Consider the following 22068-nt stretch of genomic DNA (forward strand, 5'->3'; position numbering starts at 1 on the left):
TGCAAAGAATGTGGTCCCAAATTGTTGAGATCTTACCTGAGACCGCTGGTGGAAAAACACGGCCCTAAGCATATGACATGGAAGAAATGGATTCGGGTCAGAGTGGACGAGAATGGGAAGACGATCACCAAGCAACAGATTGTCACCAACGACGGGACAGTATCTCAATGTCTGGAGGAACTTGAAGGGGAGACGGTCACTATCAGTAAGCATCTGCATAGTGCGTCTTGGCAATCTCAGCAGTTTGCTACACTTACCAAGGACATGCCAAACAACTGGGTCGTCATGGTCTTGGACTTTGCAGAGAACTTTGTATGCAAGTACCAAGACGAAATACAAAGCGCACATTGGTATCACACAAACGTCACAATCCACCCTATTGTTTGCTATCACAGATGTCCAACATGTGATGAGACAATGCAGGAGTCACTCGTCTTCATAACAGGCGATAATCGACATACATATCATGCAGTGCACCAGTTCATGTCACAGGCAGTACAGCATCTCCGGCAAAACATGGAAATTGACAAGATCATCAGATTTACAGATCAATGTGCAGCCCAATACAAAAGTAGAGGACCATTCAAGGACATTGCTCTTGCACAGCAACATTACCAAGTTCCAGTAGAGCATCACTATTTTGGTGCCAGACATGGGAAAGGTCCGAGCGATGGGGAAACGGCTGTTGTGAAACGACAAGCTTCATTAGCTATTAGTTCTGGGCGTAAAGTAATGAACAATGCAAAAGATGTATATGAGTTCTGCCAAGATGAATTGACAATACAACCAAGCCAAGCCGAATGTCTCCACTTTCAACGGAAAGTGTTCTTCGTAGAGGAAATGAATCACAACAGAGATCACAAGGACGTCCAGACCATCAAGGGCACCAGGCAACTGCACTGTGTAAAGGGTGAAAGCAGTGGACGGCTGTGGACAAGGAACCTGTCTTGTTTCTGTAAAGGCTGTGTTCTCGGGAATCAGCAGTGTGACAGCAGAGGGACTGTAGATGACTGGAAAAGTGAAAAGCTGTTTGCTGCTACGATTGAGACATCTCATGGTAAGAACTAAATTAACCTTAATATTTACCTAGAAGGTTGCCAATATATATATTCATTTAGTATTATTGACTAATGCTAGTTATTTGTGATCCAAGCAGAAAGTTTTCAAACAGACCCATCTTATTCATTGGTTGTTTTAAAGTCAGTGGTTAATATTGTGGGTCGATTTAAAAAATTGTACAACTGCGATGTCTAAGCAGTGTTACAATGTTCAAGTGGATGAATAAACGGCCAAGAATATAAAAGTTTTGAAAATCCTGCCTTCACTATCCAGATTTCTATGAATAAAGAATGAACCATTTCAGTAACAGTTTATTCAACACTATAGCCAATGGGGAAATTTGAGCATCGTAAAACAGTCATTGCAAATTTACATTTTTGCAGTAGTATTTAAATTATCATTTTCACAGCAATTTTTGCAGGGCTTCATTTCTACACTATATCAGATTTACTAGTAGCACGTGGGACCATGTAGCTCAGATTTTTTTCAACTGGATTCATTGTTAACCAATGCCTTTAACATATATTTCTGTAAGTCCAGGGTTTTTGAAAGATGTTCTTAAACTTATAACTCATGAATTGCTGCTGCACATTACACCATTGTCTTGCCATACGCTGCCACGATGACCAAATGTTGTTCTATACTACAGAGTTAAATATGTGCGCACTATCTGTACATATTTTTCTTTGGATAGACCAATGTTTTTGTTCGTTACAGAGTGGTACAACAGCAAAATTGTGTAAGTGTGAGGTGTTCTTTACAGATACAGGTGATACTGAAGACCCGTCTTCCATGACTGTTGCAGATGATGACTTGGATGCTGACGGCCCGTCTTCCATGACTGATGCAGATGATTACTGGGAAAGCGAATCCTCCCCTTCCTCTTCACCTGTGAAACAACTGCATGTTACCGGTTTGTACAAATCAGTAATATCGCTGTTTATGTTTTCTTCAACCCTTTTTTATATTAGGGAGTTAATTTTGGCGATATGAAAAACAGTTTATTTGTCCCTCGGATGAAACATTTAAGGTAGCCAATGCCTTTTGCAGAGCCCACAAAATGCCCCAATCATTGTTTGAAACCAAAGATATTAGTATTTGGGCAATATCTGTGAAATTTCGAAATCAAAAGTTGTGTAGAATTCAAAAGATAACAGTTGTAGTGTAGTCGGCATTCAAGCAACAACAGTGCATTTATCGTTCGGGGACTGTAATATAATACTTAAAATCCAAATAATAATGTCAGTAGGTATACGAATGTCATAGTAAAGAATTCACTTATTTCTTTTTGCTGTATTTTTAGTGATAAAATATACCATGAACATGATCAATCGATCAAACAGGTCTGTAAAAGGTAGACTAAGTCTAGAATAAATGTAAGGCCTTATAATAAATATACCAAAATAATTTGAATCATAGTTTTCAACTTAACTCCATAAATAAAGTTGCACAGAGGTTTCACAATATTGTCTGCTTGAATACTGTAGTGTTCCCACTAATTCTGACAAATTTCATGCAAAAGTCATTGTCTACCATTAAGGTCTTTTTTATGTATAATCTTCAACTTTCACAGATAACGTGGTCATAGGTGTTCCAACTTCCCACCCGCCTTCTACGTCTGACAGACAGCTTCCCGTTGAAGTCCCAACTTCTAACTTGCTGTCTACTGGTACTGAGCTTCATGTTGAAGACCAAACCTCTCACTCGTCAACGTGTGACACACAGCTTCACATGGAACTCCCTACTTCTCACTCGCCATCTACTGCTGGCACTCGGGTTCATGTTACAGGTTTGTAAAAATTATTTTTTACATCTCAACTTTCAAAGTTCAATTCAAGATTCAAATAATTTACTATCATGCACTGAAGCATAGAAATCATTTCAAATTTTCTGATATACAAAGGAAAAAAATGGCAAGTGGTATAATGTTAACAAATGTACTTAAGATTTTACTTGTTCTAATCATTGAAATTGGTCCCTGCACATGTATTGATGTTCTTGGCAATTTAGGTTTTAACAATCATAGCGCACATGGATTGGAACCCCACCAGCATGAACCCAAACACATGCGCACACACACACATTTATACATACCTCACAAATGAACACACACCTGCAAATGTCCCCATTTTTAACGCTTAAGTCCACCCACACCAAAATACTGATGTGCACTTAAACACCTCAGTGACCTCACCCACTGCAATGCGTATGTATCCACGTGCACTTACAGCATGGAGTCAGCATGAACACACACGTGGGACACATGCTCACCTGCACCCAATTCTAGTCCCAAAATGTCTGTGTTATTTATGTTTAAAGTTAATATACCCAATTGCACATGCAATATATTATGTACATGTGAAGGGATATTTTTTTCCCAACAAGTTAATCACACCTCCACTTTATGCATATTTAGGGAGGCTGTTACAAGATTTATGGAGAGACATACCAGTTCAATTCTGTTCAAATGAGTTTTTCTGTGGATCAAAATTCTCTTTCAGAATAACTATGTCTGAATGCAGGAGGATGTATGTCTTCTTTCATATTAAAGATCACTGGAGATCCTTTTACTGATTATGTTACGTGCAGTACTGGTTATCTGAGAATTGTCTATTGGTGACAGTTTTCTTCTATTTTGCAAAAGCATTGTTACTTTATAATTTTAGATATTTTATCTTTATTCATATATACAGCTTATCGCCAAACTCAGGACCTTCAAACTGGGGATTTTGTTGCCGTTGTATATGGTAAGACGTGGTGGGTCGGAGAAGTCCTGGAGCTGAAAGGAGAAGATGCACATATCAACTTCTTACTCAATAAGGGTGATAACAAGTACTCTTGGCCAGACAAACCGGAGCAAGACTGGATTCGGAGAACTGGGATCTTTGCCATCTTCCCCTCTCCACCAATTCCTGTGTCCTCAAGACATCTTGGATTTGAAGAAAACACTTTTCGTTCACTGGCAACTAGAATCGACACATTCATCAATCTTGAAGAATAGGATTAGTAGGACAGGATGCTGCATTTTAGAACAGGAACATGTATATGTGAATTAAAACAGCCTCAGGACAGCTTTGGCATTCTTCAAATTTTCTAAAATGTTTTATTGGAAGAGTATATGTAAGGAATAAAATACAATGTTTAATGGTGAAAATTCACCTTCCGTATCTCATTCCATTGTATGTTTGCCTTTTTTCATTCTTCCCATGAAAGATATTAAAATTAGCAAATGCCGAAGCTGTTTCGATCCTTTTATGTTATGAGGCACTACTGGCCAGGATCTCCTGCACATCATTCAGTGTAGAGTCTTAGTGCTGTAGTATTCGGTTATTTTAAAACCCAGTTAACCTACTTCAAAAATATGGTTGTGTTTCGGTCATATAATGTACAAATTTTTATACAGGTTGTACATATTCCTTCATTATTTTGCAGGTAATATTTATAGTGATAATTTTACTCGTAATTCTATTTGTAATAATATTTTCAGAACATAATGAGAATCAAAACAGTTATCCAAACCCAAACCATTTTGACCAAAGACGGTTTGGTTACTGCTTTGTTAACCTTTTTACTACAGCACTAGTGTAGACGTGCAGGACTGCGCTGCAGTCATCAGCTGAGGAGCTAGTAGCATGTGGCCTCAACTAGAACAAAATGCAAATGAAAGTATGGGTTATTTGGAATTTTTCATGTGAAAAATGAAGTTTGAATTCTGAATCAAAACATTGATTGAAAAACAAACACACATGCTCATATAAAAAACTGTTGACAACTCATGAGAAACAGGAAAATCTTAAATCAACAAGATATTGTTATAATTCATGGTTTAGGAACTTAATTTTTAATTCATTTAATAGAATTGATATTTGTATGCTAATCAGAAATCAAGTTTTTATGTGACATTACTTTAATACTAAATAGAATGACACAAGTTAACAATACAGGGGAACCGAGAACAAGATTCTTAAATTTCTTGGGACCATCAAAGTTAGATTGCTGTATTGAATCCTTGATAGTATCAGGGCTATTATACATAAGTATTATGAGTATAGGGAACTTCATTATAGTGAGGTCCTTAAGACCATATAAATTAGTGTGTTATATTGTAAATATGTTCTACTAGTAACACAAAAGAATACAAAGAAGTGGGACAAGAAAGATTACATTGTAGTAGTGGAGTTCGTCAGATCAGTGTTCTACTGTTCTTTATAACAAGATTCCCCTGTATTAAAAAATGTAGTGTTCATCACAACGGTGATGGCAAAGAAATTCAAAGTTAGAATTCCTGTAATAACTTCAAAACTTGAACAAAAGCAAAATGCAGGCACTATGTGACTAAAATTAAAAGTATTGTAATAAAATAGTATCAATATAATGTACATGCAAGAATATGGATGTAAATATAAAAGTCACTGTAACTTGAAAACGCATTGATAAACCAATACAAGAACTGGAGTGCCAAAAATATTAGTAAGGTAACATGCAAGAAAATGTGAATATGAGTTGTAACAAAATCTGAAGATATTGGGAATTTCATTTTGAATTAATGAATAAAATTATAATTCTGTCGTTCAATATGTCATTGTGATAGGCATGCACATTAAATTTGAGCCTACCCAGACTACATGCATCAAGTTTTCTGTAATCTGTACATTGTGTAGGAGGAAAGATAATCTTTCAAAGAAGGGTAAACGATTGTAATTAATTAAAATTATCCATGTGATTGCTTATTTTTGTTCAATTAAAAGCTGTTCTTGAAGAAAATCAAACAAAAATAATGAGATACATGCATTATTTGAGTAAAACTAGCAATTTGATGTTTCACGTGTAACAGGACGCCGGTATCTTGGTGTCTTTGTTACATGTGAAACCACCAAATAAACTTTGGGACAAATACATTATGATTATAAGAATAAAATTCTTATATATATCTTTATATAATTATTCTCAGTCATTACTTGAAATTTAAAAATGTTGAAAGTCTGATAAATCGAAAGACAAATTTATTGTTTCACATGTAACAGGACACCAGAATCTTTGTGTAATTGTTACATGTGAAACCTTAAAATGAAGTTTGGGCAAATAGTCATTTTGTATATGTGTCCGCATCTTTACTCTCCGATCTTATTTAAACATTAACCTGTCCTCTTATGCTTCACTCTATTTCCTTTATTATTCATGCTACATTTAAAAGAATATTAACAAATAGGACACTATTTTAGTGTTTCACATGTAACGGGACACCGGTATCTTGGTGTCTTTGTTACATGTGAAACCACCAAATAAACTTTGGGACAAATACATTATAATTATAAGAATAAAATTCTTATATATATCTTTATATAATTATTCTCAGTCATTACTTGAAATTTAAAAATGTTGAAAGTCTTATAAATCGAGAGACAAATTTATTGTTTCACATGTAACAGGACACCATAATCTCTGTGTAATTGTTACCTGTGAAACCTTAAAATGAAGTTTGGGCAAATAGTCATTTTCTGTATGTCCGCATCTTTACTCTCCGATCTTATTTAAACATCAACCTGTCCTCTTATGCTTCACTCTATTTCCTTTATTATTCATGCTACATTTAAAAGAATATTAACAAATAGGACACTATTTTAGTGTTTCACATGTAACAGGACACCAGAAAATCTGTGTAATTGTTACATGTGAAACCGTAAATGAAGTTTTGGGCAAAGTAGTCATTTTTGTATGTCATTTTGCATATTTATTTTCTGATCTTATAAACATTAGCATGTCCCCCTATGGCTCACCATATTTCCTGAATTATTCATGCTTCATTTCAAAGAATATTAACAAAAAGGACTATGTTTCAGTGTTTCACATGTAACAGGACACCGGAATCTTTGTGTAATCGTTACATGTGAAACCTCAAACAAGGTTTTGGGAAAATAGAGTCTTTTTGTATTTGTTAACCTTTTCACTTTCTGATCCTATTTAGGCATTAGCATGTCCTCTTATACTTCACCCTGTTTCCAGTATTAGTTGTGCAGCATTTCAAAGATATATTTACATTAAGATTGAATTTCAAAATTGACCCCTAAAACTGTCTGCAGACCTTTCTAATAAGAAAATGTTGTAGGATTTTTAAAATTTTTAACTTTCGATTGGTATTTTTTGCTGTTGCTGGTGTGGAAAGAGTCACAACATACTTTCCAAATATTTCTTGATTTATAAATATCTTGTGGCAAACTAAGAGAAAAAGCAGATTTTCTTCAGATCAAATTGGAAGGTTGGTGTCCCTGTTACATGTGAAACAAGTGGGCGTTATCTTGAATGTGTGATGATGTGTAGTGGCTACGCTGCAAGATTCAAACTTCTAATAGTTTGTTTGATATACTCCATGTATCTATGTTTCTTGAGATGACAATAACTAAGCTCTGCATTAGTTTTGAAATTTTGAGCCTCATGTCACACTTTGTGTACCCAACTTCATGGAATGACCCATGTATGTATTTATTTATTTATTTATTTATTTATTTATTTATTTATTCAGTTATCTATTTATTCATTTATTTATTTATTTGGCATTTGCCAGACAATACAAGTGACAACAGATAAACAAACAAAACAACTTAAATACAAGGGTACAAGACGTCAGGCTTTCCCTGGTGCACTTCCCTAAGTTGCACAGTTGAAGAAAAGCAATCAAAATCACTGTAAATGTAGGCCTACATGTATGTACATGTATCAGTTAAAAACAGAAGGAAAGGCAATATTCTGCATGTTTACTACCACACGCCCCATCATCTGGAGCATCATTTTAGCCAAGTGCAAAAATAGCAATCCTTTGGAAGTTAACTTTAACTTAAAGAAACTTCATGGCAGCTGCCCGCTACCAGAACTCACCATAGCCCTTGGTAATACACGCTTGTATGGTATTTGAAACAGATGGTCTAATAATCCAATCATAATCTAAAATCCAAGCAGGAGAATTTTTTTTCACACTATGCTGGTTCTAATTGGAATCAGCTCGCCACTGAAGTCTGAGAAGGACCTCAATCTCCCTTCCAGCATTTATATGAAGACAATCATCTTAGAACTTACATTAGATGATGGTTAAAACTTCATATCCCTTTATCTTGTTTATAGGGCATCACTCTGCTTTTCATGATAATGTACATGTATTTTTTTTTCAATGATTCACTTTGCATTTCTTACACACAATTTCACTCTAGTTTGTATCTTGTTATATATGACTGGATGTCCACGATTTGTTTTTTATGGTATAGATGTTGAATCAATTAATACCTCAGGTAGCCTCCCCCCCCCCCCCTTCCCAACACACACACTTCAAAAGGGGATATGATAGTTTGGTAATAGGGCATATTATATACCATTATCTATTTCTGAAAAAAAAATTCTCTAACTCCGATAAACTGACTAATTAAAAAATATCAAAAATTATATTCAAATTCAGTTTTGAATACGTAGTAAGTTAAAAAAACAACTTCGTGTAGAGTATAGGCGCATACACAACAATCAAATTCAAAATTGTATTATTTCTTTTCTTTTGTGTTCAACAACTCCCTGATGTGCTTCCTAAAGTTGGTTGGAGAGGCCCAAGGGTCATAGTGATTTTGATTGCTTTTTTCCAACCCGGCTCCTTCGGGAAGCTCAACAGGGAAAGCCCAACACTTTGTTTTCTTGTGTTTTGTTTGTTTATTCTGTTTCTCTGTTATCACTTGTATTGTTTTGCAAATGCTGAATAAATAATAATAATAATAATAATAATAAAAATAATAATAATAATCGATAATGCATCTAAAACTAATTTGTAAATTTCTCCATTTGAATAGTGTGAAGTACTATCTGCCTACAATAAACGTGAAGGTTCTAGATGCAGAACAGGTAGTGCCTTATGTACCCCAAGAGGTGCCTTTTCATTTGTTTTTGTTCTCTAAACAAATGGGCACACATGTATGCCTGGTGCACAATATATCCCAAGCTGTTTGGACTGAAACATAACAATATCCCAAATTAAAGGTACAGTTTACCTCCGGGAGCAGTGATTTAAAAAAAGTTTAAGATATCACATTTGATGCATGTATGTGTAGGTCAATTGTATCACAAAACATCCTACCATGTAAAAAATCTAAAATAAACCCTAAAATATAAGGAGATTATGTTTCTCAATAAACCATAACTGTAGACAGTTTAGTCTAGAAATATCTTTATTATAACTATTGTTCACATTTTATTTAACAATGCTACACATTAATTATACTGATTCAAATTTTTACATTGGTTGTTTCTATCCCTAACTCACATTTTTGAACTATTTTGAAGCACTAAAGCTTGGTTTTTGTTTCATCTGCAAATGGTAAATTATGCCTTTAAAGCCCTCTAAGAGAACATGTATACACACACACACATGATCTCAGAAGCAGGTTTGAAAACTGTACAAGGTTGTCGTTCAGTAAGGATACATTTCAGGACAAAGTGGTGTTGTGTCCATGCTGAGAATGTCCATGTCAGACTGGAGTTTGTTGGAGACATCAGATTGAAGAACTGCATACAAAACAAAAAGAAGCAAGTTATAGGGCTACTACGTAGCACACACTCTATAGCTTTTAAAATCATAATCATGCAAACAAAATCATCTGAAGGCTGGTTTTTGTTTAAGCTTGCTTAGTCACTCACAGCTTTCTTGTTGATAACAATTATTTTCCTGCAGTTACTTGCAGGACACATTACACTCTTCTGAGTGAAACTAAAAACAAGGCACAAAAGTTTCCTATTGTGGTCTGCAGTATTGGAGGAGGCTGGTCTATAGGGCAGCAGAGAATGTCAAAAAAGGAAGGTATAACTACCCTTGCCATGTAAAGATGCACAGTTTGTAAGTCAAGCATTAAAGGCGAATATGCTGTGAAACTGTCCCACATGTAAAATTGTCAAACAATTCATGATGTATGAAAGGGCACTTGGTTGTTTAAAGTACACTTTTAGAAGTACAACTGCATTAGGCCCTTGGCTGAATGCCAATTTCGGCAAATATGGAAGAAATATATATATTTTTTGATGCCTCATTATATATATTTCAATAGATTTAAAATACAAAACTACATGTAATTTGTTGGTTTTTTATTGTTGCTTTGCTTCTTGGTAAAGCCCTGTTGAACATCTTTTAAAATCTTACACACATATAAAATTGAAGTTTTCTTGTGTGTGTGCAGGTGTGTGTGTGTGTGTGTGTGTGTGTGTGTTTAATAGGCAGTTACAAACGTAAGCAGAGTATTTCTTCACTGGGAATATTCCACATACACTTACAGGAATAAAGAATGATTAAAATGATTGGTTCTATAAATCCTTTCTCTCAAGTGGTCCTCCTTCACATTGTGCTTGGTCAAGCAAGACTAAATGACCCCCTGACAAACAGTAGGCCTACAACTGTACATCATTGATCAACCCCCCCCCCCCCCCCCCAAGTAGGGGGAATTCATGTAGGCCTACAGGTGTAGGTCTACACGTATGTATTGATATTCTGTCTGCCTTTTATGTTGAGTCACAACTGATGAAAACAAAATAATGAAGATGGGGGCATGGTACACTATGCATGTGCTAGTAGCATCCTTTACATTTCCTGAATGTGAATTGAGTTTGAACTTTCACCTGTAACATTAATTTCTTCACATGTACAATGATGTGTGAAGATGTACCAGTATGTAAATGTCTGAACCACAAACTGAAGTGAGCAGGGAGAGGCATACAACTTAAACAGCAAGTGGTCAATCATGCAAGACTTTAGATTCTGGGATATAAATGACAAATTCAAGTAATTCCACTGTGAAGCACTTTTTCACTGTCAGGGGATAGAAATTTTTGCTAAAAACAACTCTGTCATATTTTTTGTATGGTGTGCGTGCTGGATAAAGTTGCTCTTGATTCTACCACAGAGTTGAATTGACTGGGAAGAAAGTGATGGACATACAATGTAAATATGTTGCATGAAATTCTATTCAATATGTCAATTGACATTTATAAGTTTACAGAGCACCCTGATAGCTTTTTCATGAGCCAATTTAATCAATATATCAGCATTATTGTGTTTCGTTTTCATATAATTGCATCATGATTCAGCAAACTCAAACTCCTACCTTTTTTTTTAAAGTCATTATATTCACTATTCTATCAACAACAACAACAACAATAACAAATAACCAAATGATCTACTCTATTATTTCATAAAAGTCACCATAAACATGGACCGGTAGTGGTATATATTGCACTACAAGTCTGTATGACAGTATTTGTGAGTGAGCATATATTTGTATACCAGTACCTTCTACCAGCATTTTAAGAGTCATACAACCAGTGTGAGCATTGTGAGATGCATATGTACATGTACATTGTATGTGATTTATGGAGCCATTTAATATTCAATAGAGATCTTTTCAACCTACAGTGTACACAAAACATTCTGTACCTTTATGGAAAAGCACTCTTTCAATTCTGAGAAAAAGAAAATGTAACATTGTGAAGAAACAAAACATTTTTCAGTCTTCAAATGAGAGGGGATACAATGTAAGGGCAAATACACTACATTTCCTAGTTTTGCCATCCAAATAAAATGAAATTGTATCATCAATCATCTTCACTATGCAATCACACCTTCTGCAAGGGCACAACTCAAAGTTAACTTGTTTCAAAACAATCAGCAGTTGTTAAACATCCGGGAGTAAAGCCCTTTATGACAGCTTTGGAATTTTGTTTTTTGAAAAAAGAATATAATTTATAGCAGACTTCCACTCTCCTACAGGATGTGCCCCCTCCCCATACCAGCACATTGTTTTGCATGAAGGTAAAACATTGTGTGAAAAAAAAATAATGAGAAAAATATGTCATAAGGTGATTGTGACAAAAGAAACACTGACAAAAAGCATTATGAATAAGTGTGAAGTCAAGTACTGGGTAAATCATAACACAGGGCTCAACATTTTTTTTTTTTTTTTTAATCTGAAGACCCATTCAGACAGTCAATAAAATCTTAAAATCTGAAATTTTGGTGGCCTGGAAAAGATAAATGGTGGCCCAAAACAAAACCAAATATTACAATTCATTTTGAATCTTAGTTGCCCAATCAGGCCACCAAAAGATAACCTTTTTCTTCTTTTTTTTTTTTGAAATTTGGTGGTCAGAAATAAATTTGAAGTGGCCCTGGGCCACCCACTAATGGCAATCCCTGCATACACTGTAGGCTGACATAACAACTTATTATACATCTATTATTATTTTTTTATTTTTTGTGACAGATCTGTAACTAAGTACATACTAATAAAAGGACATCTCAAGATGATTCTAAGACTTTTACACTTGAGTATTACTATATATATCGGCTGTACTGGGTACAGAGTTTCAGAATTTATAGTGATTGGGATGATTGAGGAATAAGAATGTTTTCAAAATTTACAACAAATCACAATGAACATGTATGGTGACATGACATTGGTAGCCTCACGTCTATGCATGGGTTGGGGCTCAAGGAAGCAGAACAAAAGAAGAAAGTATAAATTCTACACAGGTGAACTTGCTAAGCATGTTGTATTGCAATGGAATTACATTGCTACATTTCTGAAATTTGTGAGCCTCCTATTTAGTCCCAACCAATGTCATCATCTTTGTTCAGTGTAATTTGGTTCGTTTTTTTTTTCAGAGTTTTGGTTTCTTCGATCTAGTACCATCACAATACATTCCCAAAATCTATATAGAGCTGTGGATTAATGTACTACTATGTACATGATGTGGATGTGAAATTATGAAAATTTGGAATTTCCCTTCAAGATAAATTCTCCCTGTATGCCCACGCTTTGGGTTAAAAAGAAGTACAGCTGTGTGTAGGCAGAGGATAGAGCCTATCTACAAATAATGTCAATGATCACTCTTCCTCGGCGAGGACGTCAAACTGCCGAGGGTTTTAAAACCTTTTGCTTTCTTTTGATGAATGTAGATACCAGATCTAACGTTTACCTACATACTACAGAAGAAAATACAAAAACATATGCAAAGTAGATGGAACTAGGGACATTTTAGGGTTCTAGCAGAATTTGTAAGATGTTATTTTCGTGCTGTTTCCACAATGCATTCATCCATTCACTCACCAATATGGACAAAGTCATTGTCTTCCAGGATGTCCACTAGGAGATCGTCTGGGAACAGCAGAGAACCACCTTGCGTCTTCCTGATTTCAAAGACTTCATCCTCCACGACATAGTTCTTCATCGTACGGTACCGTGAAAGACTTTCCTTCCCCAACCAGTCCACTGTATTTTTGTTGCTCTTGCATGGAATGAGGATCCATTCTCCACGCATTCTCGCGTTTACTCTCATCGTTGGTCTAGTGTAATACACGACGAACTGAAACGAATGTTAAATGAGTTGACAACACGACGGGAGTTCGAAAAACCTGTTTTATGAAGCTGTTTTGTTCCTACGGTCTTTTCGTGAACTTCATGCACGTGTGGTGTGGCGGCTACAGCTACAAAATCAAAATGGCAATCAAAGCCGAAGACACTACGCGTCGTTTTCTGGCGGGTTTGTTTACGTGGAAAGTTGTAATGCCAATGGGTACCTACATTTGCAATTTCTCACTTCGAACCCGACGCTCAATGTAGCTAGTAAGTAAGATTTCTTTTCGGCCGGTAATAGCTAATGGGTTCACACCACCTATCCAAGGAGAATATAGGGTAATGCAACACTTAAATTTGCGAAAATAATCAGAGTAGGTATCCAGTGGATCGCCGAAACGTGACAACGTAGACACTTTTCGATCCCTCCGATCCCAGACCAAACACAGAAACCTGCCCCTCCACAAAAGAATCTTGGGATGTAACGGAGCAAGATCGATGAATAATTGCACGTGCGCCTTCACGCTACTTCGTTTCTAGGTATGACCTCACCAATGCGTTTGGCAGAGCGTCTTCAAAAATTATTTTTTGAAAAAAGATAATTCATTTGAAAATGCAATTATTCAAACGTTATGCTTATTGCTCACTGACCATAACAAATGATATTCTAAATGACAACATGAACCAAGATAATTTGAAATGGACAACAAACAAATGAAACTTAGATTTGTTCTACCCTACAATAAAATGGGTTATGCCGAAGGTGTGGTCGGGGGCTTGGCACTTGTTCAAGGCCAGGCCAGTGCGCTGGCGGGAATCTCTCTCGTACAACGTAGTGTAGATCGATGTTTGCTTCCACCTCCCTGCTACCACTGAACTGTAACTATAGTGAAAGGGGAGTACGCACAGTGCAGTGAAAGGTGGCGTCCGCCATTTTGAGACCCCCATACAAAGAAGCGAGCAGTGCAGGCCGCGCTCCCTGCTCTCAGTGTGTATTGCCCGTTCCATGTAGTAGAGTTCAGTGTTTACTATAGATTGAGTACTGCGTTCTCTTTCTGTTTACATTGGGTGCAAGCATGGAGATGGCATTTTCTTTTTCTCATGTGTGTATTTTTTAAAGGGCTGGGGTGGAGGCGGGCGGGTTGACCGGGGGCGGGGGATCTAGCAAGTCTAGGATCAATGGTTCCCCCTCACACCCCCGCTACGGGAAGAATCTCTGGGAGAATCCTTTGGGGAGTATTGGTTTGTTGTGGTTTGTTTGTGAGCGGAAAGGTGGGGAAGGGGGGGGGGGGGGGAGGATGCAGCTTGGGTCAAGGGTTTAGACCTACTTTTTTGAAGAACTGTCTGTTACTAGCGACTCGTCTGCTATATCGAGTCTGTCAAAACGGAAGAACATAACAACCAACATTAGGTCTTGCATCATTCATGTTACGACTGGCTGAAACGTAGATTCGTTATAGAAAATACTCAGGTGCGCTCAGTGAGATGACAGCAAAAAGTAATGGGTAAAAGAGTAAAGTATAAGTAAAGTAAAAGAAATGAATGCGGTCCTGATAAAAAGTGGGTCCTACCTTTTTTTTAGGATTGCTCTGTTTTACTTTGTTTTGTTTTTGGATATTTCAGCCATTTCAAAGCTGATATTCATCAAACTGAGAAAGTTTGAAATCCTCTTAAAATTGTATGCTCTTAAACATTTCAAAAAGTGATTTCTAAGAATATAAAAAAAAAAAATTAAGATGTATCCTCACCTCAACCAATTAATAGCATACCATTCCTTTAAGTGAAAAACGTCGCTGACGAATTATGGGAGGGTGAGCGTGAAAGTAACCGAGACTGCTTATGTGATGCGTAGTATTGTTAATTTCACGTATTTTTCTTTTTCACCTTATTGTACAGTTATTATATGTCCCCAGAAAATTACGATCGGATTTTCACATTGATAGCTCCCAATGTAATTAAACTGTCTAAATGCTTCCTCTGGGTCTTAAAATATAACATCTAAGCTCTATTTTGCAGAAAACCCCATTCAATTTCAATTTCATCACAAAGAAATGTGGATTGTTGTAAAGCATGCATGTAATGAGTCTGATTCTTCCAAGTTTAGCACTCGAATGGAAATTCATAATATTCATTATATTAAATGGACAGAACTTGGAGGAAAGATTCCTGACATGCTCTACAAAATCCCTCATTTCTCTTTGACCACTGAAGCAAATCGAATGGGGTTTTCTGTAAGATGTGAGCAAGAGTTATGGTTTTATAGCTTGAAATTGTCTTTGGATTGATTATCTACTTTTAAAGTTATCATTGGGGAGGGTCCCGTTGTAGTTTTTGAGGAACATACGGTAAAGATATTGTGTTACTTTGTGTATGTAAATTTTTTGCATTGTTGGAAATAAAATAAAAATGAAATAAAATGACATGAAATGAAATGAAATGAAATGACTGTTCCTCTACGCACTCTTTCGTGTGTCCCTTCGTGTGTTTATGGAAGACAGATATGATACTAAAAGTTGCTGTGAATATGTAAATACCGAAGTGATCCTAACAGTCGAACTCGGTCTCGGAATGTGCATTATCGCAACGTTCTAACATCATCCATACGTTTAGCCAAACGAATGTATTTTTCAAAGCAATTTATCAAGCACAAAAATGACATCAAGAGTACGTGGAAGGTGATAAATGAAGCGCTGAACACTAAGAATAACATCGAACCACCTAGGCATATTATTAATAATGATAAGTACATTGAAGATGAAGCTGATGTGGCAGAAGTATTCAATGAATACTTTGTAAGCATAGGACCTAATCTTGCCAGCAGTATTCCGCATTCAAATACTGATTTTTATTACTTTCTAAAAGACCAGAATCAGCAGTCTCTTTTTTTGAACCTGTCATTGAAGAAGAAATCAAAGATATCGTGCAAAACTTGAACACCAAGAAAAGCTCTGGATGTGATGGAATCACCAATTTTCTCCTTAAAAACATCATTAATGAAATAGTTATACCATTAACACACATTGTTAATTTATCGTTATCTACTGGCATAGTTCCACAAAAAATGAAAATAGCTAAAGTAGTACCAATTTTTAAAAAAGGACAAAAAGAATCTGTGACAAATTATCGCCCTATATCTTTGTTAACTTCATTTTCAAAACTTCTTGAAAGGTTGGTATATACGCGCACACACAAATTTCTCGAAAAGTGTGAAGTTTTCTGTAACTCCCAGTTTGGTTTTAGGAAAAACCACAGTACGACCCATGCCTTTCTCACTTTTATCCATAAAGTTGCTCATGCTATAGATGATGTCTCCCACACTATTGGAGTTTTTCTTGATTTTTCGAAGGCCTTCGACACAATTGACCACGATATTTTGATTTACAAGCTACGACATTATGGTATACGTGGGAAGGCTTTGGACTGGTTTCGAGATTATTTATCAAACAGAAAACAATGTGTGAGTATAAATGGCCGTGATTCTCAGTTAAAGTTAATTTCATGTGGTGTTCCACAGGGCTCCTTACTAGGCCCACTATTGTTCATTTTGTATATTAACGATCTTCCTAGTTCCTCGCCAATTCTTTCCTTTATATGTTTTGCTGACGACTCCAATCTGTTTTTTACACACAGAGATCCTTATACTCTTGTTAACACAGTGAATAAAGAACTTAAATCTGTGCAATCTTGGATATACGCCAACAAATTGTCACTTAATATTGATAAAACTCATTGTATGCTTTTTAGCAATAGTCTTAAAACCCTTCCTTTTCATATTAAGTTTAATGAAACTGAATTAAATCAAGTCAGTAGTATAAAATTTTGAGGGCTTTTTATTGATAGTGATTTATCTTGGAAATCCCACGTTACTTATTTAAGTAATATTCTTTCTAAAAATACGGGTGTTCTTAATAAACTTAAGAGTGTTTTTCCAAGTCAAATTCTGCTTAATCTTTATTCTACTTTGATTACTCCGTACCTTAATTATGGTATTCTTGTGTGGGGGAATGCAACTAGAAATCTTCTTGATATACTGTTCCGTATTCAAAAACGTGCCATCAGAAATATCAACCATGTCGGATATTTGTCCCACACGAATGATTTATTTTTGAAAAATAAAATACTGAAAATATCAGATCTGTTCAGTTACAACGTCGGCATATTTATGTACAAATTTTCTGCCAACGAGTTACCGGGTGTTTTTACTAGCATGTTCAGAAAAAACTATTTGATTCATAATTATCCTACCCGCCAAAGTGACGCATTTCACCTTCCACGTACTCGAACAATTTTCGCTAAAAAAACGATAATGTATACGGGCCCTAGATACTGGAATGACCTCTCCCCCGAAATAACAAGCTGCTCGTCCTTATATTCCTTTAAACGTAAATTAAAAGAGTTTTTATTGAGTGCATATTTTGCAGACACTGAACAGTCGTAATGTCTTATGTAATACTGTGGTATGTTATTGTCCAATCAAACATTTTGTCAACACGTTGCAGATTCCATTTAGGGTCTTGCCATCGGGCTCTCTGAATTCATCATTAGCAATTCCACATTCTACTTCGTTTCCCTCTCTTCCTCTTTCCCTCTACCCCTCTCTAACCTTCTATGCAGAGCTTGACGGCAGGCACCAAATGGCTTAATAGTTGTACATGTTACTTTTTGTGTCTTACTGATCATATCCTGGTGAAAGTTTTAATGCAACAATAGTTCATAGTATATATACCAAAGTAGGCTGTATAATAATGATGGCTCGGTCACAGTAAGTTCATATTAATGTATAGTTTGTTTGTTTTTCTTCTTCTTCTTTTTCCTCTTCTTTTTTATTACATAAAATTTGGCAACCTTACATCATCATTTTGGTCTTATCTTCTATCCGTTCTCCGTTTCTTTTTCACAAACACTGATTACTCGGGGCTTACAGCCAAACAAGCTAGCTTTCATGTAGGTCCCGTCATACTTCTCTTTGATCAACCCCGTTTCGATTTCGATTTTGACCAGTTATCATTACATGTAATTACTGTGTTATCACCATGTATATTGTTTGTTTTCTGCACATTGTTCACAAGGTAAAAGAACTTGTCTGGTTTCTGTTGTAATGTTCATAAATGAGAAGTATGAAAATAAATGAATTGAAATTGAAAAAAAAAATTGAGTGAGCTGATGACGTCATCACCTCACAATTTCTCAGTATTATTGATTGAATAAAAACGACGAAAATTCACATTTCTGGTATAAAAGTGTAAAGCATAATGTTATTCGTGGTTGAATCACTTCAAAATAATGATCTGTCACATTATGTGTAAAAGATCTAAAACTGGGGCATGATTGCGTTTGAATGAAAAACTTGAAATTTCGAAATTTTATATGAAAGCTTTAATGGCAAGTCGTATAAAGGGAATGATATCATCACTTTATTATTTGCATATTCATATTGACTGTTGAACAATATCGTTTTGGGAAAATCAGCGAAACTTCGAATTTCACATAACTTCCCTATTACTATTTCAAATTTTCATTGTGTGCAAGAAAATATAACTTCTTCTTTCAGACTATAACTTTATGGATACTGCCCTGGAATTTCCCTTCGCTTCTCGCTTCCAAGTTCGAATGGATTTATCGTGCTGGTGTGATGTCGGTATGGCAAAAGAGAGAAATCTCGAATATGAAGAATATTATATCAACATGGAGGAGAGCAGATATTAGAATTGAGGTTCCGTCGCCATCTCATTTAATGAGCGTATTTGTAGTGGAGGGTGCATGCGGGGCAAAGGACATTTTGGTTCAAATTCTTCCAAAAGCACCAAATTTGGCACACATGTAGCCCAAACCATTTCGATTTTTCCATGTCTGATCCGTCTCATTAATTAATGAGCTGTGTTAACAAGGAAGTCTCTCCAAGGAAATCAAACCTCTTTGATTCTACTATTATTATGATGCTACTTGGCGTCTGCAAGTGGGGCCGCAGAACAAACACAGAGTAAAAGTTTTATACACATTTGTGGGAGGGAGTGGGAGGAGGGGGGTGGGGGCGGCTCCATCAAGGAAGAATGCTGGGAGGGGTTAGTCTTCGGTGAAGAACGATCAATTGTTAAATAATTTTTGATTAAGTATGATGTTTCTTGATAGCATAAAGACGTAATAAATTCATTAAAGTCCATCTGCTCTCAGCGATACTAAAAGAATATGCACGATAGAGGGAAAAACAAAGAAGAAAGGACAATTGCTAAAAAGAGGGGGACATAAACGGCAGAACAACGATAACATAAAAATACAAAGAGAAATCCGCAAAATTTCACTTTTCTAGCATAGTGAAAGATCAATTGACTCACCTCTTTTAGAAAACAAAGAATTGCCCTTCGCTTATGACTGTATACTCACAAATCAAATGAATGTGTAGAGCCTATTTTTCTTTCAATAGAAATAAAATTTTATGGGATTCTATAGATAGTTTCTTTGTTTATCCTTGTTCTGGTATGCAATTACGTCTCCCTGTAAAGTCTTATCATCCAGCATTGGCGGCACAGAAACTTTACAATTTCATAACTTGTGGGTATTATAGCGGGGATTGTACGATTTTCCTTAAATTTCATCAATATTTTCACTAATATTGCTATACCGTAGTTATGGGTAAACTCGGCCTAGCGGGTAAAGTCGGCCGCCAGCGCGTACAGTACATAAAATTGTACTGTGCGCGCTGGCGGCCGACTTTACCCGCTAGGCCGAGTTTACCCATAACTACGGTACTCAATCAAGGCATATTTTTTTTTGAAACTTCCCCTTTGATAATGCATTAAAAACAAATCTTAGTACATTATATATAAATAAGTTTTGGCACGCAGGCTCACATCTATAGCGACACGATTATTTTAATATAGTAATCATTTTGTTTTCCAGTTGCACGCATTATGATAGTCTATCTGGTACATTCACAGATATTGCATGGACTGGTCCAGTGTTCCTCCAGAAAAATACGTTGACAATAAAAAAAAAAACTGGAAAAAAAGCATCAGGTCAAATCTTAAGAATGACTTCTGACATTTCATAACTCGTATACGTGAGGAACGATGCACTGAAAGGACAAACTAGATGAAAAGTGACTTTTGAGACTTTCTACCAAGAAGTATCAGTGATTCCGTGTGAATGAAGAGGAGTAACTGGAGATTTTCTACCAAAAGTATGATTCTGTGTGTTGACTGAATGAAGAAGATATGGGATTTAAAGAGAAATTATAATTTTCAAGTGCACAATGAAATTAGTGACAGAAACTACAAACAATATTAATGCATATGTATATACCCGGTGTCGTAATAAGTACTGCGATCATGACCACTGAGACATGCGAGTGAGCGTCTGCTATCCAATCTTTCAGCAAGTGGAACGCTCTGGCTTCATGATTTCCCCCGCAAAACCGATGTTGAACAGCTCCAATTCAGTAATTCCACAACCTGTCAATTACCCAGGGATATCTGAACGCAGAAGAGATCAATGGTTGGTTTTGAAAGAAGCAGATGACCTGGGCAGAAGCCAAAATTCGATTCGAATTACATGCGACGACTTATATGTTTTGACGGGTTCCCGCATGCTTCCACACAGTCCCAACTCCCAACATCCTAAATTCTCCGCGCGCCATAGATTAGCGCATCAAATCGATAGGGCTTACTGTATAGGACTATTAATTTAAAGTAGATACATAGCAGGGAGGTGGATCCACCTCCCTGATACATAGTATATATAGGTAATCAGGAATTGGCATCTGTTGTAAGAGAATATCGATGACAGGGGCGGATCCAGGAATTCCGTAAAGGGGAGGCGGCTTTACAAGATTAAAGGGGGCGCATGCGCCCCATTTTTTCTTATTTCTTTTGTTTTAACAAAAAAATAAAGAGGGGCGCACGCCAGGTGCGCCCCCTCTGGATCCGCCACTGGATGAGTCTTCAGCTGCTCGATCTTCTTCTTCTTCCGTTTCAGTCGTCACGAATGATCTGAAAGGTACCAGTGTATGTGTCTGAGATCAGATCATTTTCAGTATATCTATCATCATTTTCATTACGTGTATCATCATCATCATCATCATCACCATCATCATCAACATCATCATCATCATCTTCTTTTTCTTCATCGGTGTAAATCACAGGATCAGCAGAACGCCTCCAATGCGTGTGGTTGAGGATTGGGGAGAAGGGTGGGGGGGGGGGGTTGATGCTCGTGATTAGTTGAGTTAAAGGTCAACATTCCCCCCGCCACCTCCACACCGGCACACCGGGCCCTTGCCCCCTCTTTATTTTTTTTAAGAACAAAAGAAATAAAAAGAACAAATGGGGGCAAAGGGCCTAAGCCCCCTTTAATTTTTTAATTATGGAATTCCTGAATCCGCCCCTAGAAGCGAACTTCTGATCTTCGCAAGTAGCAGGGTGGATCCAGGAATTCTGTAAAGGGGGGGGGGGGGCAGCTAATGTTTCCGGTGCCACTTCCGGGTTTCATTTCATTTTTTTTTCTTTTTATTTCTTTTGTTTTTAACGATAAATAAAGGGGGCGTGCGCCCCTTGCGCCCCCCTCTGGATCTGCATGTCACTGAATATGGTCTCAAAATGTATGCAAGACGTGAAAAAAGACATGAAATTTCAGGGTGAAAAGTGTT

General features: G+C 36.5%; 1 protein-coding gene across 1 annotated transcript in view; it reads right to left on the minus strand.

Moving 5' to 3' along the window:
- The window catches only part of LOC139732443 (histidine ammonia-lyase-like), a 52607-nt gene extending 39197 nt beyond the window's left edge, over positions 1-13410 (minus strand). Inside the window, exons 1-2 of the mRNA XM_071643301.1 lie at positions 13182-13410; positions 1827-1855 (exon numbers count right to left, since the gene is read on the minus strand). Of these exons, the coding sequence (XP_071499402.1) occupies positions 1827-1855; positions 13182-13410 (258 nt within the window). The remainder of the gene's footprint in view (positions 1-1826; positions 1856-13181) is intronic.
- Positions 13411-22068: the final 8658 nt, after the last annotated feature.

The sequence above is a fragment of the Diadema antillarum genome, unplaced genomic scaffold (genome assembly GCF_040938485.1).
Source record: "Diadema antillarum isolate AM-2024a unplaced genomic scaffold, OU_Dant_1.0 seq00000423_RagTag, whole genome shotgun sequence".
Lineage (NCBI taxonomy): Eukaryota > Metazoa > Echinodermata > Echinoidea > Diadematoida > Diadematidae > Diadema > Diadema antillarum.